This window comes from Mauremys mutica, chromosome 1 (assembly GCF_020497125.1).
Source record: "Mauremys mutica isolate MM-2020 ecotype Southern chromosome 1, ASM2049712v1, whole genome shotgun sequence".
Lineage (NCBI taxonomy): Eukaryota > Metazoa > Chordata > Testudines > Geoemydidae > Mauremys > Mauremys mutica.
Genome location: NC_059072.1, coordinates 1,253,187 through 1,280,397, shown reverse-complemented (window position 1 = coordinate 1,280,397; position 27,211 = coordinate 1,253,187). Strand labels below are relative to the sequence as shown.

General features: G+C 49.3%; 1 protein-coding gene across 5 annotated transcripts in view; it reads right to left on the bottom strand.

Annotated features, from left to right (window-relative positions):
* Positions 1-27,211, bottom strand: part of SHANK3 (SH3 and multiple ankyrin repeat domains 3) — a 748,791-nt gene that overhangs the window by 8,081 nt on the left and 713,499 nt on the right. For 2 of the 5 annotated variants that reach the window (XM_045026870.1, XM_045026879.1), the window contains exon 22: positions 23,520-25,845. In XM_045026870.1, coding sequence (XP_044882805.1) covers positions 23,520-25,845 — 2,326 coding nt within the window. Of the gene's footprint in view, positions 1-19,204; positions 21,268-23,519; positions 25,846-27,211 lie in introns of those variants that run through there. The other 3 variants (XM_045026889.1, XM_045026909.1, XM_045026898.1) reach the window with 3 other exon arrangements.

Here is a 27,211-nt window from a genome sequence, read left to right as displayed (position 1 = left end):
GGATGACACCGAGCACCAGGCCAGCCCCCCTTGTCACCTCCAGGCTGCTTAGCCCATCACAAGCCAAGAAAGTGCAGGGGGGCAGGTGGAACAGGATTCTTCTCCTCCAACTTTAGATCCAAAAGAGAGACAGGTAAAACCAAATCATTTAAATTCAGCCACCCAACAGTGGAAACCAGAAGCACAGCAAACACTGATTTAGTTCTTAGGTACAGGCTGCCAAAGGCTGCATAGCTCATAAAGGCCCTGACTGTGACCTTGGTAATGAAACACCCGCGGCTTGTTGCCTTGGGGGACTCCTACATCCACATCAACAAGGCACCAGACACAAAACCTCCCAAACTTATTTGGTTGCTTGCTTTCTTAGGACTCTGGCAGGTCATCACCCGCCCATATGGCTGGTCACATCCTACATCCACTCTTTGGATGAGATGTTGATATAAAGAGTGTCAGAGTCTAGTCCCTTTCTTGCACATTCAGGCTGTGGTCTGAGCTCTCCCAGATCTCTGGAACTCAAAAGGACCACAATTCTGGCTTGGCCACAGAGGCTCATTGACCCTTCCAAATTAAAGGGCATGCAGAAAACAGGCCACACTTCCCCACCAGGCCAAGGAGTGGTGCATATGGCCAAGGAGTGGTGCATTACAACGGCTTATGCTAACCTCAACCACCACCACGCTGGCACCCAACAGGCCCTCCTTCCCATCGCAGATCTCCCTGGTTTTCCACCACCTTGTGCATGACATTGTCAGCCCTGAGGAAACTACAATTAGAAGAGAGTCTCCTCAGCAACACAGTAACACAGAAATTGCCTGACTAGTTCAGCAACCTGGCTCCAACAGTGGCCAGCATTTGCTGCTTCAGAGTAGGTCTGAGAATCCCCCAGTAGCAGATATGGGATAATCCGATCCCAGGAAGGTCTCATTATGATCTTCAATCAGAGTTTTAAGCCCTAAAGCACAGAGTGATGCACTCCTGCCACAATGTGTTAGAAATAGCTACCCTACCGACGGCTAGTCCTGTTAGCCATAGAAACGCCCAATCCATTTTGGAACCTCACTAAGTTCTTGACCTCACTGACAGCTTATATGCACAATAAAGAAAAAAAGAAAGAAAAGAAAGAAAAAAAAAGAAAACTCAGTGAAACAAAACGCTGTCGAAACAACCCACTCAACTGCACACAAATTCTCTCCCTGGGGAGAGGATGAGAAAGAATCAGCCACATGTGACAGGAGTTAGTCATGTTGCTTAAAGCATGCTGGAAGGTGCTCAGAGACCATGGTGATGAGGCTGGCATAAGAACCTTTCTAAAATAGACACACGGTGGCAATGAGTTCCACTGTTTAATCATGCGTTGTGAAGAAGTATTTCATCTATTATGAACTTGCCACCTTTTCGTTTCATTGCATGCCCCCTTTCTTGTGCTATGTGACAAGAACAGAAGTTCCCAGTCTCCCTTCTCTAAACCATTTAGTATTTTATATACGTTTAATGGTATCCCCTCTCATTCGTCTCCTCTGTAAAGTAACAATCTAAATCTTTTCAATCTCTCGGTGAGTTTTTTCCAGGCTTTGATCATTCTGATCACCCTTCTCTCACCCTCCTCCAATTCTACACAGTTTAATGAAGTTCCACTTGCTTAACCCAACCTGCATTCAGCATCTCTCTTTGTGAACAATGCATGGTGGCAGCATCTGAGCAGTGAATTCTCTGCAGTGCAGCAGTTGGCAGTGGGAGCCAGGGACCTCAGTTTGCAAACAGGGGCAGCACAGCACCCGGAGAGGCCAGCATGGCCTGGGGAAGCAGCATGGGGGTGGTAAAGGGGACTTCAGGCCCAAATTCAGGGGACTGGGCACTACAAAGATGCCAACAGCCACTGTCCACAACTGATGACATGTTGCCTGCATTTTCCAACGCCAGCATCTTCATGGTCTGTGAGGGGAGGAATGGCGCAGACGCCTGGATCAGAGTCCAGCATGGTGACACCCTTTGCAACAGCAGTAGGTGGCTATAGATGGCTGTACATGCAGATGGGCACAAGCCCAGCACCAGAGGTGTTCCAGCGAAATGCTCCCAAATGCGGGAAGGACGGCCCAGGTTGAAAATAATTGCAGATGACATCCGCTTGCAGGAGAAGGGAGCAATGGTACAGAAGCTGAATGAGACCATGACAGAAAACTACAACCTTTTCTACGGCTAGGCTGGGACAAGAATGTAAAACTGATCCCAGAAAACAAATCATCTCACACAGCGAGAAGTGATGTACATGCAACTCTTGCTCACAATAGCGGGGCTGAAAGCAGATCCCAGCAAGACCAAGGCAGTCAGAGACTCGGCAGCTTCACTGGATGTGAAAGGGAGACAGCACTTCACAGGAATGAGAAATGATCTGTCCAGGAGTGGAGGCAGATTTTGAGTGGAACTGTGCAGTTCCCTACCAGCAAACGTTTGACATGCTGCCACATATTATATCAGATGCCCCTGTCCTGAAATACTATCAGCCAGGAGAGCCATTCTCTGAGACCATCTCATTGGTGAGGGTGTGATAGCAACAAGGGAACGGGGCAGTGGGAATTACCTGATTCTCTCGTGCCATCTGAAGTACTAACTAGAAATACAAAGACAGGCCTCACAGAGCACTGCAGGCAGGGCAATGTGTGTTAGGAAGGGAGCAAGGAAGTTCCAGCCTGGCTGTTTGGTGGCTAGAAAGAGAAGGGGTAGTGGTGGGCCATGTGGCTATATAACCTCGGCTAGAACATCTGGTAGTACAAGATAGGGTGTCTGCAGCCCCAACAGTCACAGCTTTCCAGAGGCTTTGGTGCAAGTGCATCCCCAGAGCGGGTCCTGTGCTGGCACGTTACTTAAGGGAAACTAGAAGTTTCTTGTGCTGGAGTCGAATCATCAATTGCCCCAGTGTGAAGGATCATGGGTCCTGAACCTGGGTCTGCAGGTCCCCAGACCACAGCCACCCCCCCAGCAGCTTGCTAGTACCAGCAGCAAGTATGGGCTGGTAGAACATTGCTTACCATAGTCACCGCCCACAAAGCTCCCAATTGGAGGAGACGTCTGGCTTCTCCAATTAGCCCAGACTCACTATGTAAGACGGGAGGCACAGGAAGTTGTGTGAACAACTAGATGAATTCCTGGATGGTTGCTATACTGGAACCTGCCTCTTGCCTGGCTCCTGGGCCTTACTCTATTCCTGATTTCTGCCTTCTTGTCCCATTCCTGACCACCTGACTTGTTCCAGACCCTGCTCTACACCTCCTTCTTGGCTTGACTCCTGACTCGGTCTCTGCTTCCTAGCTTCTGACTCCTGCTCTGACCACCTACGTCCCCGTCTATGACACCCAGCTGTATATTTACCTGTTCTCTGGAGCTTGTTTCCTTTGCTTATGGGCAGCCACTGTATCATCTTCAAGGTAGGTCAGGTGGTTCCCAAAGGGATGCATTTTGAGGGTTGTTATATTGATCCCTAGAGGAGCTGCATTATGTGGGCAGTTGGCTGGTCCTGGAAGAGGGCATATTGGTACCCAGAAGCTCCTGTGAGGGGGGAGGGGGCAGTCAGATGGCCTAGACAGGGGCTACATTAGGAGGGTAGAACTGTACATTAAGGTTAAAAAACAGCTTCCATTCTAGCCTCCTTTTTTCACACGCTAAGATACTTCTGAGAAATTTACCCAAGACACTGAGCTGAAACTCCTTGTTTGTGTCCAGTTTGTCTAGGGAGTTTCATTAAAATCCCTTTATCTGCATTTGAGTTATAGGTGTGGAAAAAACACTTTTTGTTGCTTTGAAAATTCTAACCATCTCTTGGGACACCCAAAATGGCCAAAGTCTGACACCTGCAGTTGGCTCTAGTCCTTAGGAATGAGTAGGCACTTCAGCTGGTTTGAAAAGAATGGTTTAAATAAAGCAAAACTGTGCCCTGAGCACAGGCAATAGCTATTTTTCATTAAGCCAGGAGGTGCACACTCAATGGGAGACAGTTCGGAAAGTCAGCATGTTTCAAAGCTGGGTAACAGGAGGCAGTTGGTTTGCTTACATAAATGATTGTAAAAGCAGCAAAGAGTCCTGTGGCACCTTAGAGACAGATGTATTGAGGCATGAGCTTTCGCGGGTGAATACCCACTTCGTCAGATGCATGCTCCAATTGGAGCTCATGCTCAAATACGGCTGTTAGTGTATAAGGTGCCACAGGACTCTTTGCTGCTTTTACAGATCCAGACTAACACGGCTCCCCCTCTGATAAATGATTGTAGCACTCAAGCTACTGGACTGATTTCCTTCAAGTCTGGCTTGTTTTGTAAATCTCACAGAGATGGACGTGCTAAGCCATGTATAGGGAAATTTGGTTTTGATGTTTTAAAGTTATATGAGTCACATTCTGTTCTGAGTTACACTGGTATAAATCTGAAGTAAATCCATTGACTTCAGTGGAATCAGTCTGGCTTTACATAGGTACAAGTGAGAGCAAAATTTTGCCCAGGAATGTTTTAACACTGCAGACAGTGGTGCACCTCACAGGGTGTAGTACAGTATTATAGATACGGACATGTGCAGGTCTGGAAATGCGTACCTACTCTTCAGTATTAGCACACACCTGGGAACCTGTGTTGACTGGTCCTGGTTGCTTTTAGAATTGGGCCTTTTTATTATTTTTTTTAAAGCTTCTATCTTTAAAAAACTTAGGAAATTAAATGCAAAAAGTTACAATAAGGCAATGTTAAGGCTGCAGAGCTAAGCTGGAGTCAGGCAAAGCAAATGTTAAGGTTGAATACACAACCTGGACTCTGCCCCGTTATGATGAGCCACTATTTTACTTTTTAAAATATTAAGTAGAACTACATCTTCAGAAAGTGCTTTATATATAAGCAATGCCTGCCTCCCGTCTGTGCTGCTTATGGGAAGAGTCCTTGCTTTATGGCCCCAGTTCAAAAAGTAAATGAAGGTTACTTACTTGTCACCAAGGTTCTTTGGGATGGACTCTGCACATTTCCACTCTTGGGATATGCATCAGCTGGAGCCGTTGAATGGTGCCGCCTTCTGCTAGTAGTAGAGCACTCACATGCCCCCTCCTACACCTCACCTCTGTGAGCACGAGTCTAGAAAAGGAGGCATAGTGGCAGTTGCTGCCTCAATTCCTTCCACTGGTAGTGTAGCGCCATGAGGAGTTACAGCTCCGCAGAAGAGGGGAAGAAGGGGAAGGAGTGTGAATATCCAGAGTCCATCTCGAAGGATCTTGGTGACAAGTAAGTTACCTGCATTTCTCTGAGTGTCCTCTGCAAATTCCCATTCTCGGGACAGTGTAGTCAGTATATACTGAAAGATGCATGGTGGGGAAGGAGTCATAATTAGAACAAGGAAGGCAGTATCAAGCTACCTAACTGGGCATCTGATTGAGGTAAACATTTGTATTCAACTCCACGGGGCTGCTTTACAATTTTCAATTAGTGGGACATGCTTGAAACATGTGACAGAAGCAGCCATTGCTCTTGTGGAGTGTGCTCTCAGCAGAGCAAGGGAACCCATGAGGCATTTTTATCCCTTTTCTACTATACACAGTCTGACCCAGTGAGATCAGTTTGTGTGGAAATGGGATTTCATTTACAGATATCCATGTATAAAAGAAAAGCTTGCATGAAGATCTAAAATCTGTAGTCCTACTGAAATAGAAATGTAACAGTCTTAGCATCCAAACAGTGTAGCTTTGACTTGCCCTTATTTGAATGTGGTCTGGAAGAGTAATGGATTGACTGACAGGGAAATAAGAAGTTATTTTTTGTATACATTTTTTGGTGAGGATGAAGAACTACTTTATCTTTATGAAAATTTGTAACTGGAAGGTGAGTCATTAAGGCATGAAGTTCGCTAAACCTCCTGGCTGACATTATCGCTATAACAAATGCAGTTTAGTCAGAAGATGTAATAGACAGCAAGAAGACAAAGTTCGAAGGGTGGAGACAAGGTCTGATAGCACTAAGTCCAGATCTCATGAGGGAACAGGCTGTCTCACAGGGGATAACAATTTAGCCTTTCAGAAACCTCAATGATATCATGCGAGAATATAGATTGACTATCTACTGGTATATAAAAAGCCGCAACTGCAGCTAGATGTACCATGAGTGATGTAAGAGATACACCCTTATTCTTTAGAAACAGCAAATACTTTAATATGGATTGAATAGGAGCCGACTCAGAATCAATAACCTTAACAGATACCCATAGTGAAAATCTTTTCCATTTTAAATGGTAACATTTCCTAGACCATCTTCTAGCATTAAGTAAAACATGTACATCGATAGAGAGCAATTCTCTACTTCTGTCAGCGCCCCAGTGCCCATGCTGTTAGATGCAGTGCAAGTGGATCTAGGTGGTACTTTCCCGTGCTGCTATCACAGAAGGTCTGGAGACACAGGTAAGCATCTGCAGTTCCCTTTGGAAAGAAGGAGCAAGTCCATGTACCACTGTTGTCTCAGCCATGCAGAGGTGATAAATATAATCCTTGCTGAGTCCTTCAACCTTCAAGGGAATAGTGGGGAAGCATATATTAGATCTGTACCCCAACTGCGGAGGAATGCATCTATTCAAGAGCAGAAGTATATGCTCACTTTTTAACAAAAGCAATAGCACTTGGTGTTGAATTTTGTGGCAAACAGGTCTATTTTTGGAGCACCCCAAAGAGAAAAAATGTCCTGGATCACAGTCCGGAAGAAGTACCATTCTTGCATCTGGGAAGAGTCTCTACTTTATTGGTCTGCTAACTGGTTGAGCGATCGTGCCACATGCAGAGCTACTGGACAATTCTGGTGAAGAATACACCAATCGTCAAAGCCTCCTTGCAAAGCTGTGAGGAGTGGGCTCCTCCCTGTTTGTTCACATAGTACATTGCTGTCATAGTGTCCATGGCCATTTGAACCACAGATAGTTGCACCTGAGGGAGGAAAGATCTGAGTGCCAAATGAGTTGCTCTTCACTCCAGGACACTGATAGCCAGAGGGTCACCTTTATGATTCCAGAGAACTCTTGTTAAATGATTGCTGAGGTGTTCACCCCATCCTGTTTTAGAGGCATCTGTTGTAATTATCATGAAAGGAGAGGGAAGGTTGACATTCATGCCCCCGCCGTACATGTTCCTGGTTCATCCACTACAAAAGAGCTTTCTGGAAGCTTGCTGGAATGTTAAGTATTCGATTCATATCCTGTACTGCAGGTCTGAAGTTTCTTGCCAATCAGTGCTGAAGGGGAGGGTCTCATTCTTAGTCTTACGTAAGGGGTAACATATGCGGTGATGCCATGAGACCCAGTAGGGAGAGGAAGAACTTTACATTCTGAGAAGGACTTTAAAGTAGAGACTGAATGGTAGATTTCACCTTCAGGAATTTCTCCTTTGGAAGGTAAGCTCTCGCCATTCTGGAGTCAAGTGCTCCTATGAAAAGGATATTTTGTGAGAAATGTCAATAGGGATTTCTTTTCGTTTATCAAAAATCTTTGGCAGCTGCTTTTAGGAGCCAATCATTGAAATATGGTAAAATAAAAATCCCATCTTCTCAGAAAAGCTGCCAGTACAGATAGACACTTCGTAAAGGCTTGGGGTACAGTAGAAAGGTCAAAGGTGTGACACCTATCTTGGAAATGACCTATGGCAAAATTAAGGTACTTCCCATGTGATGGGCTTATCAAAATATGAAAGTAAGATACTTTGAGATAGAGAGCAGCAAACCAATCTAAATAGGACAAGGAAAGGATAATGGATCCTAGAGTTAACTTTCTGATGTGAAACCTTTGGATCTATCGGTTTAGCTTCTTCAGATCCAGGACTGGACAAAGACCTCCATCTTTCTTAGGAATTAGGAAATAGCAGGAGTAGAAACCCTGATTTCTCAGATTTACTGGAACCTCTTCTATTGCTTTCTCCCTTAGTGGAGCGTTGATTTTTGTTCTTAACACTGAGTTGTAAGAGGGATCCTGACAGGGCAGATTGGTTTGGAGGGAGGTTCTCAAACTGGATCATACAACTGTGTTTCATAGTGTCCAAAACTATAGTGTCCAAATGGCATAAACATTCTCCAACTGTTAGGGGAAGAGAATTAAGGTTGGGTTTGTGGCTCTCCATCTTCATGTCAAACCTGAAGTTTAACTGTAAGGAAAGAAGAAGTGGAGGATGAATTCTTTTGTCTCATCTTGGATTTAAAGGGTGTAGCAGGGTGGACCCTGCTCCGGCCCTGAAGGGGTTAAAAACAGCCCTGGGAAGGGGCTTTTTGGCTGGGCTGATTGGGGAAGTGGCTGCAGTTGGGGGCCACGCCCCAAACTGAGGAACAGGGCCTTATAAGAAGGCAGGGAAGCCAGGAGCAAAACAGTCTCTCTCTGCCTTCAGAGAGGGATGGGCCTGGCTGCTTAGCTTGAGGCTGAATACCTGAGTGCAGCAGGGCTGGGGAAGGCTGAGGAGCTGGGGAGCTCCAGCCTAGAAAGCCCCAGGCTGCGGCCTAGCAGTGGGCCAAAGGTACTGGGGGTTGCAGAGGGCAGCCCAGGGGTAGGCCAAGGCAGCAAGTCCAAACCCTCCTTGCCAGGGATGAGTTGGCTGAGACTGCAGTCTGCCCCAGAGTGTGGGGCTAGACAATGACTGGCAGTAGCCATACACTGAGGCAAGGTAGGGATAGAGGGTGGGGGTTCCCTGAGACAGAAGGGGAGACCCAGAGAGAAAGGGGTTACTGCTAGGGGGCAGTACCCCATGTAAAAGGGCACCGGGGCCAGGGAGGGACTCGGGGGCCTGAAGACAGGTGGATCACCAGCCTGCAGAGGGCGCTCCGAACGCTGGAACAGAGCTAATTCCCGGAGTCACCAGCAGGAGGCGCCGCAGGGGTGAGTCCCACCCGTTATACGTGGTGGAGAATGCGGGCATAGCGGTCCGCCCCTGATACAAGGGGCCAGGGCAAGGACTGTGGACTATTGCCTGAAACAGAGACTTGAGAGACTAAAGAAGATGAGAGACTATTACTGGAGAGACTGTGTGGCCCGGCTCACCGAGCAGCAAGCGCGGCTGCTCCAGCTGCTGCGGGGGCGGGCACACGGACCTCAACGGGGGCCAGGCACTTTGGGCTGGAGGCCAGTGCCAGGGCCTAAAGACTGTTTCGCCTGTGGGCAACGGGGACACTGGAGAAGGGTGTGCCCCTACTGGGTTGGGGCAGAGAGGTCTCACCCAGACAAGGCTCCCCCTGTGAGAGTAACAGGGAGGCCTCCAACTTGTTGGGCTTGTGGGGAGCAAGGACACCTAAAGAGAGAGTGCCCCTACAGGGCTCCCAAGGCCCGGGCCAGCCCAGAAGAAAGGGCTAGGGCCCACACAACCAGGACTGGGCCCGTGGTACGGGGAAGGCGCCGAGGGTGCTTCCACTGCCACACCAAGGGCCACCTAAAAAGGCATTGCCCCCTGAGACAGAAACGGGGAGTGCCTGAAACCAAGGCTCGGTCTGGGACTAGCCGCCAGGAAGGGGTAGTCCAGACTGAGGCCCCTAAAGACAAGGGGGCTGAGGCAGAGAGGCCCCACCTTAATCAGGGAACCCATACAAGGGCCAGGAGGGTCGATGTGGGAACCCAAACAGATGTGGGAACCCAAATGGAAGTGGGGACCCACGTAGGACTAGAGAGGTCTACGGTGGGGACCCAAACAATTGAGGAAGCAAGCAGACTGCTCCAAGCAATGGAGAGCCTGTGGCAAGAGAGGGATTCCCTGCGAGCCCAGCTGAGGAGAAAGCTGGGCCGGTAGAGCACCCCGCCTGTCCCCGGTGGAGGGGTTCTTGAGGTGGGGGATGTGTAGCAGGGTGGACCCTGCTCCGGCCCTGAAGGGGTTAAAAACAGCCCTGGGAAGGGGCTTTTTGGCTGGGCTGATTGGGGAAGTGGCTGCAGTTGGGGGCCACGCCCCAAACTGAGGAACAGGGCCTTATAAGAAGGCAGGGAAGCCAGGAGCAAAACAGTCTCTCTCTGCCTTCAGAGAGGGATGGGCCTGGCTGCTTAGCTTGAGGCTGAATACCTGAGTGCAGCAGGGCTGGGGAAGGCTGAGGAGCTGGGGAGCTCCAGCCTAGAAAGCCCCAGGCTGCGGCCTAGCAGTGGGCCAAAGGTACTGGGGGTTGCAGAGGGCAACCCAGGGGTAGGCCAAGGCAGCAGGTCCAAACCCAACTTTGCCTGTGATGAGTAGGCTGATACTGCAGTCTGCCCCAGAGTGTGGGGCTAGACAATGACTGGCAGTAGCCATACACTGAGGCAAGGTAGGGATAGAGGGTGGGGGTTTCCTGAGACAGAAGGGGAGACCCAGAGAGAAAGGGGTTACTGCTAGGGGGCAGTACCCCATGTAAAAGGGCACCGGGTCCAGGGAGGGACACGGGGGTCTGAAGACAGGTGGATCACCAGCCTGCAGAGGGCACTCTGAACGCTGGAACAGAGCTAATTCCCGGAGTCACCAGCAGGAGGCGCCGCAGGGGTGAGTCCAACCCGTTACAAGGGACATCCTTTATATTGCTTCTGAGAAGCAGAGGATTGCTGTTGCTGTTGGTAGTGTTGTCTGCCTTTGTTGAAATATGAAGATGAAGAATAAGGTGGATAATATTGCCTTCGATATCTGAAGGCAGCTGTAAGAGTTCTTCTCTTGAAAGGTTACAAGAGACCCAGCGAGCTAGCTGTTGATTTTGTTTCTTTCATTTTCTCCAATCCTCCATCCATTTTAGAGCTAAAAAGTCTATCCCTTTCAAGCAGAAGTTCTTCACTCCTTGACCTTGTTAGGTAGGGAAGAGCGGACGAGCATAGCCATGCTTGTCTTCAGATAGGTATCACTACAGCTATCAATGTTGAAGATGCATCAGAGACAACAAACAGTGCTCTCAGTGCATGCTCAGCACCATTATGGTCCTCCTTAATAGGGCATTATCAGTCTGCAATGCTCATCAGGTGGATTCTTGGTGAAGAGTGAACTCTTGTCCTACAGGTGAAACTGGCTAGGCAGTTAGCTATCCTCATGTTTAAAGAAGATGAAGAGCAGTCTATTTACACCTAACTATCTAACAATTAAAAAAGTAAGACACCTTGGTAAAGATCTTGACTCCCAAGAAGGTTCACATCCAGGTATGGCCAGTGACTCGAAGGAACTGAGGTGACCACTGCCACACCCTCTTTTATAGCTCCACTCTCAGAATGTGCTCAAAGCTGGGGGGGGGAGCGAGGGAGTTGGGAGGGGGACACGAGCACTCTAATGGGCATTACTAGTAGAAGGCTGCACCGTTCAGTAACACCAGTCGACATATATCCAAAAAGTGGGAATATGCAGAGGACACTCAAAGAAGAAACTAGGATTATTATTAAGGAGCTCTTCCCATAGAGTTGGGTAGCACAGAAATCATGCTCCTGCTAAGAAGGATGAGGCAGTAGGATACTAAGCTTTGTATGAAGCTCATGTATACTTGGATGCGATATGGCACCATGACGAGAATCAGCGAAAGGTTTCACCCTCTTGGAGTTGTGCCTGAGCACCGTCTGCAGTTCATGAGCAATAGATGGGGCTGTGGGGCAGAGACAAAATATTGTTCAAAGCTCATGAACAACTGGATGGGGCTGACACACAGCACTGCTTGAAGCTTGAAGCTTATGCTCACAGTCAGATGGGGATGCTGGGCTCAAAAGAAACAACACCCAAAAAAGTCTCACATAAACAAACAGGGCTGTGTAGTGGAAACAACAGCTGACACTCACGTTCAGTCACGTTGTGTGTGTGTGTGAGAGAGAGATCGAGACCAAAGCACGGTCTGAACCTCCTGTTCAGACATCACCTGACAGCCATCACCTGACAGCCATACTCAGTTGGACGGGGATGACACCAGCTCCATCCACTCCACTTTGATGCTTTCTAATGTCTTTGGTGCTGCCAGCAGGCTGGCAATGTTCTGGGAGTATCAGGAGTGTGGAAGTGAAGGGTCTAAGCAACAGCTATGTTCAGACCCCTCCTCTCTCTCTGTAGCATCAGGATGCAGGAGGTCCAGGGTGCCTGCCTCAGTTGGGAATTTTGAGAAATGTCTGGCTCCACATCTGGATGCCGGAGCCCAGTTTTTCCTGAGTCCACACGATAATGCCCTAAACACTCAGACATTGTGTAACACCAGTCACAGAGTCAACAGGACTGAATGCATGAAAACACGGACATGTGGAGTGAACTCTGACCTGAGGAGGCCCCTCCCTCGCTGGCCATGGACACACTGAACAAGATTCGTTTTGCATAAGCCGAGGCGCACACACTTATCAGCCAGGGTCTCCTGGAACACTTGAGGGTTGAAGGGCTTTAAAATTGCTTTGTAGGCAGCCCAGAGGCAGATGGGCTTCTGCATTTCCTACATCTCTGTTAAGAATTCCTGTGCATGAGAGACTGTGGGACTGGAGCATCTCTGGTCCCTGTGGAGGTGAGTTGTGTGTCTGGTTGGAAGGGATGGGACTGGGAGATTCCTTAGGTGTTGCACTGGGTGCCCCGGGGTTCTGGCCCAGCACAGCTGGGCCCTGGGATGGGGAGGCAGCCTTGGAATTTCAGCAATCAGCAGAAAATGAGACAAGTAAAAAACAACATAAGTCTGCACAGAACTTTGCTTGTGCTCTGGAGCTGCCTTCACACATGGAGGCAGCAGACAGGAAGTGAGCTGGACTCCGATTTATGCTACTGGTGAGAGACAGAGGGGTAGACAGACACAGCAGTCGCACAACTGGAACACAGTGAGGCATGCACTCTGGGGAAATTCACCGGGTTGGCCCCCTGGACTCTGGAGCACGTCACAATTCAAAGCTTCCCTCCCCTACTCCTGGCCCCAGGTCACCTTCTGGCCAGTCACATTCAGCTCATGCTTGGGATTTTCTTCTTGTCACTCTGCAGTGAAAATGATATTGTTTAAATATGACCCTCCTTGCTTAGGGCCCTATTGCCTGTTCCTGCCAGGTAGCTACATTAAACTGATCAGCCATTCGCTTGTCAATGTCCTCAACACTTACTGGTCACCACCAGGGTCTGTGCTGGGCTCAGACAGGGTCTTCGAGCTGAGATTCCTCCGTGACTGCTCCATGCAGACACTGGTCACCGATGGTGTCTATACTAGGGTCTGCATGGAACAGGGCTTCACATTTATTCCGTTAGAATCTAGACAAGAACCTGACGTGACCAACTCAGTTGCCCTGTTGCTGCTCAGCCACCTGGCAGAGAGGACAGCATCCTCCTGCTGCCCAGCCTGTCTGCCATTTTGGCCCACACCTAGAAACGTTATTTCATTTCAGGAGCTGAAATAGGATAAAATGCTACTTTCCCCATCTCACAACCACCTCTCACCTGACAGTCTGCTCCAGGGCCCAGGCAGTGAGCTAAACACATCCTAGGGGAGAGAAACTTGTACTCAAAGGAAAAGACATTTGGGGCTCTGAGCTCTTCCAGTTCTGACAAAGGGAATGTGGTCAGCTCGCAGGGAGCTGTTGGGAAGGTGCAGGAGGAGCAAATGCTGGCTGTGGAGGAGCTGCCAGCTAATTCAGTCTCTGCCTTTTCCAGAAACCTTACAAATGTGAATACTTGACTGAAAACTTGCAGAGTGACTTGAAATTGCCCCCCGCCCCTGTGCATCCTCTGCTGGCTGCCCCCTGGGAGCAGTGATTTCGAGTGGGAGGCTCTCTCAAGCCATAGTTTGAACCATGTCAAAGCCAGAAGGGAATTTCCTCAGTTTCCTCCTAGAAACCAGCAGCACATAATATCACAGCACAGGGACACAGACATGCGACTGGGCACAAGAGGGTAAGGGGAGGGTTGAAGTTCTCGGTTCACAGCAAGCTCCACTCCCTCCACTCCCACATCCCAAGGGCTGTGGGACAAGAAGGGAGAGTGACTGGCACGTGACACACAGCAGCACAGGGAGGACAACATGGGTTTGCTATGAGATGAGAGCATGCTCACTTACACAACTCGCCCACCCTCCTGAGGCCTGAGGCGGTTCTAGACAGAGCAGCGCGGACATGCAGATGTGAGAGCAGGAAGAGAGGCAATGAGAGAGAATGTTAGCATCAGTCCGGGGCGCAATAACAACACGGAGAATGAACAGACTTCATCCCAAACCATTCCAGAACCACTGTGACTCCCAGAAACCCATGCTGGGCCAAAGGGCTGGCTCCTCACACTTCCCTCGCATTGCAGAGCTCTCCGCTGGCGGAAGATGCTGAGGAGAATGACCAACTCAGCAATAGTGGGAGGGCGGGTGCAGCTGTATTGAGGAGCGAATATGTGGGCAGTCCTTGCTCTACTGAAGTGGGGCTTCTCCCCGTCTCACAGAAATGCACTCAAGTCTATGGTAGAAAAGCAATTCTCGAAGTACTACACTTATAATTGATTAGCACTGCAGGCTTTGCTGACTCCCTCACAGCTCTTTCACTGCCGGGTATCAGGCATAAGCCTGACATCAAATGCTTTGGTGCATCCCCCAGGGCTGTGCACCAGCTCTCTCTGGTTTGGTGTATGTACAATAGTCTCAGCCCCTCATCTCCAAAGACAATGCAGAACAGAAAGTGTTTGAGGTCTGCAAGTGGCATGAGTGAGGCTTGGATGCTCTGACTGGGTTTGACGTTTACTGTGACGCAGCAGACCAGAGGGGGCTGTGTGTTGTTCTCGGGGAGATGTTAAAGGGGATCCAGGTGATTGGAACCAAAAGGATTCGGGGAGCCAGTTCAGTATTCATTGAGTTCACATTCCTGCATTTACTAGAGAAAATGGGACATTCATAATCACATGAATTCAACAGCCAAAGCCAGAGACAATCTGACAGTGGTATTCCTAAAGATAGGGAGTAGGGAATGGGGGGGAAGGAGAGTCTGGGGAATAGAGAGAGATGGGGGGAGGGGAGAATAAGAGAGGGAGAAAGAACACGTGCATGAGAGAGAATGCTCGACAGAAAGAACAAGAGAATGAAAGCGGTAAATACAATTCAACATTTTATCTGACTGAACCAGAAATTTGCTTTAGTGGTTTGATTTTTGACAGTTGTGAGAACAGTAACTAGAACTAATAGCCAATAGACTGTTCATGTGCCCTTGAGAGAGAGCTACTGCAACCCCAGGTTCCCTGGGTATGGAAGTTTGGTTTAATCCCTACCTGAGAGCCTGCAATAAATTGTAGATTTTTCCTGTCCACCCAGGGACACCAAGAATTTCTCTTCAGAAAATGAGATTGAGCTCGACATCTGGTTTCCAGAAAATAGCTGGGCCAGATTGAGTGACAGGAAAAGCTCAGGAGAGTTGTCCGCTCTCATCCCAGTGGAATCCTGCTTCTGTCTAACTCCTAAGAGGAACTCCTAACCATTCCCTTTGTATATTCCAAAGTCAAGTGGCTCCCCAGTGGATCTGAGAGGACAGGAATCCAGTTGAGAACACAGCTCACCATATCTCTCTCCCTAACCGAAACTCTTCCTCTCTCCCATTTCCAGAAACCTCCTTGTTTCTTCAAGTTTTGCTCACTGTATCAGGGGCTTTAGTCAATATTTCAAGCTGGTATTGGTGCTATGAACACAGGGGCTTAGCCTTGGATTAATTAAAAGTTTCTACAAGGAAAGAGGTTGCACTCATAATGGAACAAAGTTCACAAGAACATTGTATTGAACATATAGCTCTCCTGCCTGCATCAGATTCCAGAGGGAGAGAAACAAGCAATTTAATCAGTAACATCGTTTCAGACATAACTGTCTTCTGCCAAATGAGAGACAGCAAGTGAAATGTACTGGCTAGCACTCAATACAGTACACAACAGCCAGGATCAAGTGAGGCTTGCATTGGTGGAGGCTACCCAAGATCCTTATTAAGCTGCAGAGCAACTCCAAGCCAATGCACAGAGCGAGCCCCACAAACACATCTGCCTGGCTTACAAAGTACTGTGGCCATTCCCCTAGTGAACATCTGTGGGTTTTAGGGGTTTCTAAAGAGAGTGCCGTCCCAGCTGGATGTCACAGTAACAACTTTGCTGTGCTTGCTAGAATGAAGCAGAAGAGCAAGAGGACTTCCAAGCTCTTTTTGAAAAATGTCCCTCCCATTCTTTTAATGTAAGAAGCACTGGGCATGAAACGGCTTCCCTAGCTTTTCTTGGGCAATTTCAAACACCATGACATGACTGCAGAACCCCCGTAAGTCAAGTGAAAGTCCTGACTCCTGACACTGCTGTGTCTCTTGGTCACAATCTGCGGAGTGGTGAAACAGAGAGAAATAGGAACCAAAAACTGTATTTCAATCGAAATCATGGACAACAGCAAATCTGCATTAGGAATAGGAGACTTATAAACACATCCATGATAACCATGAATGTTACCACAACATTGCTTACTGCCCCATCCGTGTGCCTCAGCTCTGCCCTTGCTGGTGAGAAGGGAATTCGGGTCTAATCCTTAAGCACTTCACTGCTCACGGTTCTTCCACAGTAGACTTCAACCCTCCTCTAGAAGGCCCAGCCTCTCCTGATGGGAGAAGGGCTTTTTTCTATTCCCCATGTATGCAACCTCTGGGACTCTTCAAGCCAATCTCTTAATATACCTACACACTGAGTTTGAGTGAACATGGAGGGACTCCTGCAGAGCCACTCTAAGCTGGCTTGCAGGGAGCTTTCTACGTTGACTGCTTCTATCTTCTGCTTGGCAACCTGTTCACTGACCGTAGCCTCACAGCTGAAATGTGGCTCTTTGGAGGCTGATCTAGAAGCGGGAAAGTCCTGCATTCCTTTAGCTTCCTTTTTGTGACCTTCATTTCCAGTTGTAAAGTTGGCAGGAACAGCCCTCTCCCTGGAGCAGAGACTCTATTCCCCTCTACCTAGGCAATAATTTGTATGAAACAAAACTTCATCTCAGGACGCTCTCAGTGCTGAAATCAACAGGGAGGGAAGCTTTGTAAGGTTTAATTCCTGATTTTTCTGGCCACTTTGACAGTGAAATAATCTGTCAGGGGCATGGGTACGTTTCTTACCGCTGTGTAGGTAACACATTTGAGATACTCATTCCTACGTGGTAACCCCGTGGGCATAAATGAGCTGAAGTCAAGGTTTGCTCTTCTACTCACTCGTCAGAGTAATGGGTGCATGAGCTATGATTAGTACGTTAGTGATCAGATGAGGTGAAGCCAGCTGTGCTTGCTGTGATATGAACACATGCTGAGACTTATTACCCACAATGCCCCTGTCTCCTTGTAGGCAATGCACATCAACATTTCCCATTCTTCCAGGGAGGGAAGTCTTTGATTGGTTTCAGATTAGTGTGTCTGCTCAGGATCAAAGGGGCTAATTTCTTTGCGGGGAGACTACCACACAAATCACTAGTTCTTCATCGACTAACCTAGAAACACGGCTCGTGCTCTCCAGATACCCCGTCTCCACAGCTGTGTCCCTACAGGGCATATGCTATCATGTTCTATTGTTGTCTGCACTGCCAGGCCTAGAAGGGAAACCCCAACGACTGAGACAGAGACAGTCTGGTTTCAGGAACGCCACAGCATCCGCCTAACTGAAAACACCTTTGGACAATGGCGTAGTTTAGGGACCAATGGAAAACAACATACCAGCACCCAGCAAGTTTGCAGGTAAGACGAATTTCAACACTCTTACCTAGTGATGGCTTCCTTAACACTCTAGCGCTTGATCTCTGGTCAATTTCCTACCATTTGGGTTTGCTCACGAGCAAGGCGTTATCCCTCTGACACACACCAGGCAGGGGAGGGCTGGGCCACACTGCGTTTCAGATCACAGAGGATATGTCTACACTGCAATTAGACACCCACGGCTGGCCTGTCCTGGCGGACTTGGGCTGGAAGCCGGACTCTAGAGGGTCCCAGACCTCAGGGTGCAGCTGGAGCCATAACATTTACACAGCAATTAAACAGCCCCTTATCCCGTGTCAGCCGGCACAGGCCAGCCACGGGTGTCTAATTGAAATGTGGTGCTAACAGGGGCCTCTCCACATTGCCAAACATTGGGGGCTCTCCTGAAGTGAAGGATGGCCTCTAAGAGAATATGGGACCCATTCTGCTTCCACTGAAGTCAAGGAATTTTGCCCCATTTTAAATGGTGCAGGATCCAGCCCTGTGTGAGAAGAAGAGAGCACGACTGAATGGGTGGGATGTTTTTCAGCACTAACACTCACAGTACAGCAGGGGTCGGCAACCATTCAGAAGTGCTGTGCCGAGTCTTCATTTATTCACGCTGATTTAAGGTTTCGCGTGCCAGTAATACATTTTAACGTTTTTAGAAGGTCTCTATCTATGTCTATAATACATAACTAAACTATTGTTGTATGTAAAGTAAATAAGGTTTTTAAAATGTTTAAGAAGCTTAATTTAAAATTAAATTAAAATGCAGAGGCCCCCAGACCTGAGTGCCACTGAAAATCAGCTCGTGTGCCGCCTTCGGCACGCGTGCCATAGGTTGCCTACCCCTGCAGTACAGCATCCTGCTCCACCAACACAATCCAGCTCTGGACAGAGCCTCAGTTTCTAGCTCAACTGATCGCAGGCTTTTCCCATACTCCTTAAACCCACATGCCCCGCCAGGAGGCAGAGGGACCACCTTTTCCTGGGGAGGGAGGGGAACACAGATTTGTTCATCTAATACTGGCATTCTTTGTTCTACTTCACCATTGGACCCTATTCCCAGCCTAGGGGGAACCATCTGCCTGAGGGGCTAGGGGGGAGTTTAGTTTCTCACGTCACCTAATTCTGAAACTCCTGTCTGTACTCCTGCACTGGATTCAGACCCTGACCTGGAAAGGCCACGTTCTCTCCAAACAGGAGTAGAAATGGTTGTGCCATTTGTACCGATACACTAGGGGATCCCCATTAGGAAAGGGCCTGAAAAAAATGGATCTAATTAATCTTTGACTTGACAAACACCAAACCTGAGCCTCTGAATCAGCTCTCCATAGGAATCTGCCCGGGCTGTGGAATGAAACTTCAGTTCTTTTTTGTGCATGAATTTAGACACAATGAGGAGACAAAAAGCCTACAAGGAAACAGGGGGTTGTAACTGCAGTGGCGGAAAGCTTACACCAGAAATGTTACACCATTTGACTGAAACAGAATTAATTGATGAGTTTATATAGAAAGAGGTAGCTTTACCCTAGGAGCTAAATGCCTAAAGGGCTTATTTTTCTTCTCTCTCTCTTTCAGATCTGTAGAAATACAAAGCAGTTGTGGGTTTCCAGAACAGCACCTGAAAAACTCAGTTTTGCATCTAAAATTTTGCTTCAAATGATACATCTGGCATGTTCTGTTGTTGCTTAGACATAAGAACCAAAAACCTGTGCAGAGAACCCTCTAGCCTGGATTCTCCACTGAATTAGCTGGCACTTAAAATTGAAACTGTGTTGACACTACTGAACAATCCTGGCTTGAGTTGAACACTTGTTCACAGATACACCTTGAGGTCCAGATGACCACTGTCACAGCACAGCTAATCAGCAGAGGTGGGATGTTTAGGTCCAGGTTCACTACACCCAATGAGAAATGGCACAACCCTGATGAGACTGGATGGCCACAGCCAGAGTCACATGACACAAGGACATTAAACGAGAATGCCATTTTAAACATATGTTTTAATGTTGTACATGTAACAGGTGAGGTTCGCCCTGTAGGGCTATGCTTTCAGCCTCTGGTGCTAGGATGTAGGTCTCCAGCTGCCTTTTCACAGCTCGCTATGACTTACTAGGCCTACCGCTCACTGATCAAGGAACGCAGGGATCAGGAGTTAACTTCGGAGTTGTCTTGTGATAATGCATGTCACACAGTGATTCCACTGTAGTGTCCAGAGAGCATCCTTCAATTGCAAGCTCTTCATAAGCCTTCCATGAGCCAATGTACGGCTGGCACTCCAGTGGAGCTACCATACGACAGCTCATGTTGCCTTAGGAGTGATCACAAGGTAACTCAGAAGTTAGCTCACCTCATAGCTATTTCATGGTACTGACATGTTTCCTTGCTGCTCAGAACACTGGATGTTGGGACCTGCCGTCTCCAAGGGCCACATCCACATTAAAGATGAAGGTGGCTGCCTCGAACTTCATACTGTGCTTGTTAGGCTCCATGGGCTCCTTGCAATTGCCAATGTGGTTGAGGATTGAGCAAAGTCTGGGTGCCACACATGCCAGCGAGACTCCATGACTGGAAGCTGCCACACGGCTCTGCCAGGATCCCCTGCCAGACTCTATGGTGCTGTTCTGAGCCCTGTACTGCAGGCTGTGTGCTGCCTCTGGGGACGGGGAAGCGCTGCCGTTTTGCCACTGTTGTCCAAACTCTTCATCTGTGCATAGAGCACGCGATGTACAGGCCAAGCACAGCCTTCCTCACCCTATTCAGCACTGGCCTAAGAACAGGGAGGAGAGAAGGAAATTTCTCACTACTGATTGCCTTAACTCTGACATTGTGTTCTCTTCATCATCAGTGTCTTGACCTCTTTTTCAGTGACTCTCGTCAAACATCCTCCTGGGGGAGACTGTCTTGCAAGGAGACACAGTCAGAGAACCCAGTTTCTGTCTTTCATCCCTGGAGCTCCCTGGCCAAAACTCTATAAACCTCTGGAAGAGAAATGCACCAGGGCCTGCCTGTTGTATAGTCAGAAATTAATAGGATCAGGAACAAACAAAACTGTGCACCACCAGGTCCGCTTACTCAGCCGTTCTTCCAGCTCCCCCGGGCTCTCGTCTAAGGAGAATGTCTGGCAATAGCAGCAGCTGTGCTGGGACAGCTTCTGGGAGCAGCGAGTGCACGGTCTCTCTCAAATCACAGGGAGATTCCCGGGCAACTCCTGGAGACATGGCTTCAGTTTGGCCCCTGGCAAAGGGCCCTCATTGTCCTCTTGAAGCAAGGACGAACTCAAGGATGACAGCACCAGCAGCTGCAGGAGAGGCTTTGGCAGCAGCATCTTCACCCCTTATGCAGCACTGCAGGGTCCAAAGGCTGTTTCTGGCAGCAGTAGCAGCAACTGTGGATTTAGGGTCATCTCTGGCAGGTGGGACCTCACTATTCTTCAGCAATCAGGAGCATTCAAGGGCCGTCACTGGTGGTGGCAGCAGCAGATTTAGCTGGTCCTGCTTCTCCTGCCCTTCATCACAGCACTGGAGGGATTTAAGGGCAGTGAGCTGTGGAAGCTTCAGGTGGTAATTTCTCTCTTAGAATCAACACAGGGACTGGGAAGTGTGCGGAAGTGGGCTCCATTTGTATATTTGTAAATTATTCTCTACATTCATTTCTGAACTGACAGGAGTTGAATAAAAGAGAGGGAATTAGCACAATGGAAGAGAGCACCTCACATCACTCTAGAATATTCTATTTACAGCTGACTTCCTGGGAAATATTTCCAGTTCTTGGACACCCACCAAGTGCACCCAATTTCAGAGAGGAAAGGCCACAACTTCCATAAAAAGTGAATGAGACACATTTAACTCTACAAGACCAGCAAAAGACGCTAAACGCCTGGGGAATGAGCAGCATCCCCCTGTGACAGTGTGGGGGAGGGTGGGGTGCTGGCGGCTCTCCGGCAGGGCACAGGACTTTGAGGGGCTGTGGGAAACAGAAGAGTGCAGTGCAGGAACTGATTTCACGGAGCACAGTGAGGGGACTCTCTGGGAAAAGGGCTGGGATCTGGGAGGATGTCTGTCAGGGAGCATGGGAGGCAGTGGGAAGTCAGCATCTCTTGAAGCATGATGGACAGAAGAGTCTGGTGTCCCAGAATACGTGGGGATGGACAGAGCTGGGGCCGGGGGGAACTGGTGTCTCTGCTGGCAGGTACAGTGGAGAGGCAGGCTGCAGCCATTTAAGGCCCGTGGGCAGCAGAGAGTGAGCTGGTATCTCAGTGCCTTTGTGAGACAGAGGAGGAATGTGACGGGCGAGGGTCCGTCTGGCAGAAAGGGGATGGCGTTTTTCAGGGAATGTGTGGGGATGGAGAGAGGCTGTCCCCTTCAGGGAGCAATGGAGGTCGCGGGCTGTTTATCTGGCGGTATTTCCAAGGGGCACGTGGGGCTGGGAAAAGTGTTGTCTCTCAGGCTGTGAAAGACTGAGGAAGGCTGGTGTCTCTTGGAACCCAAGGTGGGGGAGTGGAAGGGAGGAGAGGAGGCACTGGTCATGCCCAAAGCCCTCAGCACAGCATCCTGAGATATTTAACCTGCTGGACAGGGAGAGGCTGACGTGGCCTTCCCTCTACAGTTCTGCCAGCACAATCCAAGTGTGAGCTAGAAATCCAGGCTTCGGCCCATGGGAGGGAGGCTATGGGCAGCCAGGGACACTTGCGGGCCAGGAAGGGTGTGTAGGCAGTGGACAGAACTGAGGGAATGGGGAGGCTGACACTGCTAAGGGCCCTTGAGAGAAGAGGCAGGGTGGTGGGAGGCTTGTGTCCCTGGGAGTCTCTGGGGAAACTGCGTGGGCAGGGGCGGACTGGGGCTGGAATCCCTTGAGGCTGATACCACTTAAGGAGTATGGAGGTCACTGACATGTGGGTGGGAGCTGGTGTCTCCTGGGCATCGCGAGGGTGAAGGAATCTAATATAGCTGGGACTGAGAAAGAAGCTTCTATGGGCTTCTTATCCCTATCTTCTGGGGCTGCAATCTTGTCAGAGCTCACAAGTTACACAATTTCTGGCCAGGTCTGTACTTGAATGAGAGACCTGAAGAGAAAAACCTAGGGTAATGTGGGCAGTGGTGTGGATGCCGCAGTGGGGGCGTTCTCCCCTCTGAGTCAGCGACAGTCTCAAAGCCCCAGGGTGGTGACAGGAGGGGCTGTGCTGCAGGGAGGAGCATGGGTGACTGCATCATGGTGCTAGGGAGACCCGCGTTATTGATGGTGGAATGTTGACAGATGTGATGTAAAACTGAGGCCCTGACCACTCACATGGCATTTTTCCTGCCAACTTTCAGCCAGCCTAAATTCCCTCTGTAGTTTCAATTGGATACAGGATTAATTTGCATTTCATGTTATAGAGGTAGTGTGTAATGTTCCTGTGGCCTGTTCAAAGGAACATTACAGAGGTGGCTTGTTTTCACTGATGGGTTACACAATTCCTATGTACTTAGTCTGAGAGCATTTGGGATCCTTTGGGAGAAAAGGCACTAGAGAAATGCAAATAATTATTAACTGTTCAGGAGAAAACACTTAAAAGAGGAACCCACAACCAAATACAGCAATTTAACAACAGAATCAAGACATAGAGAGAAGCAACATGAAACAACAGAAAGGCAACTTGAAGAGGAAAGGAGACAGTGAGAAAGGTCCGTGTTTGTGGGCAGGATTAAGGAGACGCCCCAAAACCAAACATGACAATTTCTAGGACGTCTGTCTCAGCTTTTCTCTCCTCTATGCAGCTGAGGAATCCTGACATCTCTGAAATGTTCCTCAAAATGCATCTTGTGATTATGCAGCATATTTAAAAGCCACCATTGCTGATGAGTTTCCCTATCTTCCTGGAGTGTCTAAACTCTGCACCAATCCCCTCCCCTGACCAGCATAAGTCTTACCGTGCTGCGACCACAGGTGACTTCTTCCCAGGATCTAAAGGGGGCCCGGTAGGTTCCTCCCCCAGTGATCGTGTATCTTTATTCAGCTGTTGTAACCGGGAACTTAGCTCACTGATCACAGTTGGTTTGTCATCCTCAGCCCCGTGGACTGGCCTGCTCTCCATGGGATCCCCCCATAGCTTGGATCTTCTCTGAAAGAGGTAGCGTGGCCGACCAACACTGGCTGAAGCCAGAGTAGCCGCATGTTGCTGGGAGATGAGCTCACTGTCCGAAGACTGCTTCAAAAGTGGGTCCCTGAAAGTAACTGGCCCCTTGCTGAGCTGGGACTTGAGTTTTGGCTTTGGAGGCACTGGTGGCTTCTCGAGTATAAAAGTTTGTCCATCCGCAAAGGAAGTGTATGTGTCAGTAGGCTCCCCGCTTTCAGAGGACAATGTAGACATACTGGAGACGGTAGAGATGGTGCTTGTGGTCTCCAGGTGATGGTCACTTGAACTTCTGGTGTCCACCTCTTCTACTCCTGAGTCTGCAGCAGACTCTGGGGCTACGGGGGCATCAGAGGGCTTCCCTGAGGGTGTTCCACCAGTGGTAGAAGGTGCTACTGCTGCCGCTGGTATGGATGGCGTGCTAGGCTTAGCCAGCTGGCTGATTGGTGTGCCAGGGGTGGTGACTAGTACCCCATTTGCAAACTCATCTGGTGGAGGCACCAGCCCAATCTTGGCCAGTTCCTCCCTGGTCTCTTCATCACTTGAAGACAGCTGAGCTGGTGGGAGGGTAACTGTGTAGGGCTCCACTTCCTCCTCTGAACTTCCTTGACCAAGTGTCTTGTCAGATGCTGGGCTAACCGGAGACTTTCCCACAGGGCTGGGCTCAGTCTCCACTTTGGGCAGCTCTGCCGGCTCCACGCTTGCTTCAGGAACATCTGGTTTCTCCTCTTTCATCTCAAGTCCTATTTCCTCTTGGCCATTACTCGTTGCATGGACCATGATGAGGCCGGCTGTCTTCTGCTGTGACGTGTCCATAATACTAATGATCATAGATTTCTTGTCTTCATGTTTTTTCTCTTCTTTCACAGGTGTTTCTGCTCTTGTCTCAGTCTCTTTTCTCAGTGTTGTTGGAGTCCCCCAGTGGCTTTTTGTAGGGGCCAACGTCCCAGGAGCTGCTCCTGCTGCCCCTTTGGCTCCAGGCGAATATGCAGGTGACACTAGGCCCTCTATCTCCCCCCTTTCTGGTTCTTTGGTTTGGATGTCCACAAACAGGGGTGCTGCTCGGTCTGAATCTGGGCTGTGGATTGGGGTGGGCGACCTGGATGAGACTTGAGTGGACAGGGCCCGTTCCCTTGCGGCCAGCGCAAGCGCCAGTGGTGAGTTTGGATCTAGGGGCTTTCCTGTTAGGGGGTGGATGAATGTTGAGGATGAGCTGCTAATTAATGGCTTTAAAGCTGAGACAGGTGAAGGCAGCAGCACATCTCGGCTTCCTAACAACCGCTCATCAATAGACCTGGACTGCTGCAGGGATGGCATGTCAATGCTGGGGGGGCTCCCTTCGATGGCCCCAACCGAGAGGAAGACAGTGGATTTCCGCCTCTCATCAAGACGACGCTCTCTGTCCTTCATGACTCCAGCGATGGCAGTGGCAAAGGGGATGCTCGAGGGGTCGACCTGAGCGATGCCAGCGTGGTGCTGATACTCTATGCCACTCATGCGATGGCTCCGGCGGGTGGGAGAGGGTTCCCGCGTAAAGCCTCCTGTGATGGATAAAGCTGCTCTTTCCTGAGCGTCCTCTACTTGCAGCTGCTTCACTAAAGGGCTCTTCTTCCTCTGGGGCTTGGTGGGAGCAAAGAGGCTGACGTTGAACTGGCCCATGTTGGCGTAAGGGTTATCAATCACTCGCCCTTTCCTTTTCAGCTTCTCCGGGGGCGTGGCGGAAGGGCCAGGCCGAGGGATCTCTGTTGGCTCCACGGGAAGATGAGAGGAGTCCTGCAGGATTATCATGGATCGAGCTCTCTTTTGCCTTTCAGGATATGGGATAGAAGTCCTTGCCTGGTCATACATCTCAGCTGCACTGATAACCTGGGGGAGGCCATGGAGTTTGGCCTCCAGGCTTGGCTTAAAGCTCGATCTTATGGTATCATAAACCCTTCCCGGAGGTGGAGGTGGGGAGAAGGACGGAGGAGGGCCTGTGTCAAAGTAATACGGAGACGGAGGAGGGGGCGGAGCTGTCTGAGGTGGGGGTGGGATTCCGTGCCCTTCCCTGACAGTGTCTTGCATTGACGTGCTCCGAGGAAATTTCCCATCCATCAAAGAAGCAGCAAGTTTCTCATCTTCACCTAGGAAACCAGAAGAACAGCAAAGTCAGAATCCCAGAACAAAGGGAGATGGGCCCTGCTGAGAATTCAGTCTTTCCCTGGGCACTGCAAGCTGGATGTCTGGTGCCCTAGGGAGGGATTCCACCTCCCACTGCAGTTCTAGTTTTGAAGCGACTCTCCTCATCTTCATGCTACATGACTAGCCACTAATTCCGCAGCTTGCTCCCTTGTATGACAAGACAGGGTGCAGAGCAGGCAGTGACTGGTTCTCACTGTGTCCTTCATCAATTTATTGTAAATCCCTCAGTCAGACCTTTCCACCTCTTCCCTGGCAAGGCTAAATAATCCCAGGGCCAAATCCAGAGATGCCGTAATTAGACACAGACTCCTTGGATGTAGTCACCAATTACCAGTGTGCCCGGGGGCTTCACTTAGGGCTCATTATACTCAGGGGTGGCCTGCTACAATGTAACACACACACACACACACACACCCCTCTCTGCTTCTCTCCCTCCCCCTTCTGAGAGTGAATTATACACATTGAAACTCAAGGGAATGTTTCCGAGGAATCTAAATTCTATGCTGGTAAATAGGTACATAACTACAGACAAATGTCTCTCTCTACTACTCTAGTGTTACTAGGGTAACTTCCTCCAGGAATACTCAGTGAGACTGTTTTCCGGCTAAGGTACCACTCAATAGAAGGATATCAGAGCCTGGGGTGGCAAAGGCAGTCTGGAGGAGAATAAACTGATGTAACGTGCACATTGAGGGGGCCGAACGAAGATGTGAGTTACACCAATTTAGACTCTTCCTGGTCTCTCCTGTGAATCTGGCCCCTCCTACCCCAACCCACCTTACCACCTCAAGTCATCATTTGCCTTCCTGGCTCTTGTCAGCCCCAGCTAGCTCTTCCTCAACAAGAGTAACTAATCCGAGCGAGCACTGAAGATGAGGGAGTGCCACAGCCTGGCATGTCAGTTACTTTCGCTATTATTTTTTATCCTGTTCTTTAATGCACCCACACATCCAGTCTGCTTTTCTAAGGCAGCTGCATACTGTGCTGGGCAGGAACTTCACTCTGCTCCAGTGACCCCAAAGGCTAGTGAGCTACTGAGTAATACTCCAGCTTGCCAGGCACTAACGCTCTCTGCAGATGAGCCCCAGGAGTGTTCACCCCATGCCCACTCATTTTTGTTTCATTTGTATTTTAAACACCTGTTTCTATTCCTTTTAACCCCCACCCACCTCTACATTTTATTTCCATCTCCTGTGCTGATGTCTCATTTCATTTTTCAAATAGGGCAGAGAAGCCTCATTAACTCCATGGCCGAGATGCGGAGAGAGGCCCAGTAGGAGTCAGCGATTTGCCCACTCAGGGACTTGG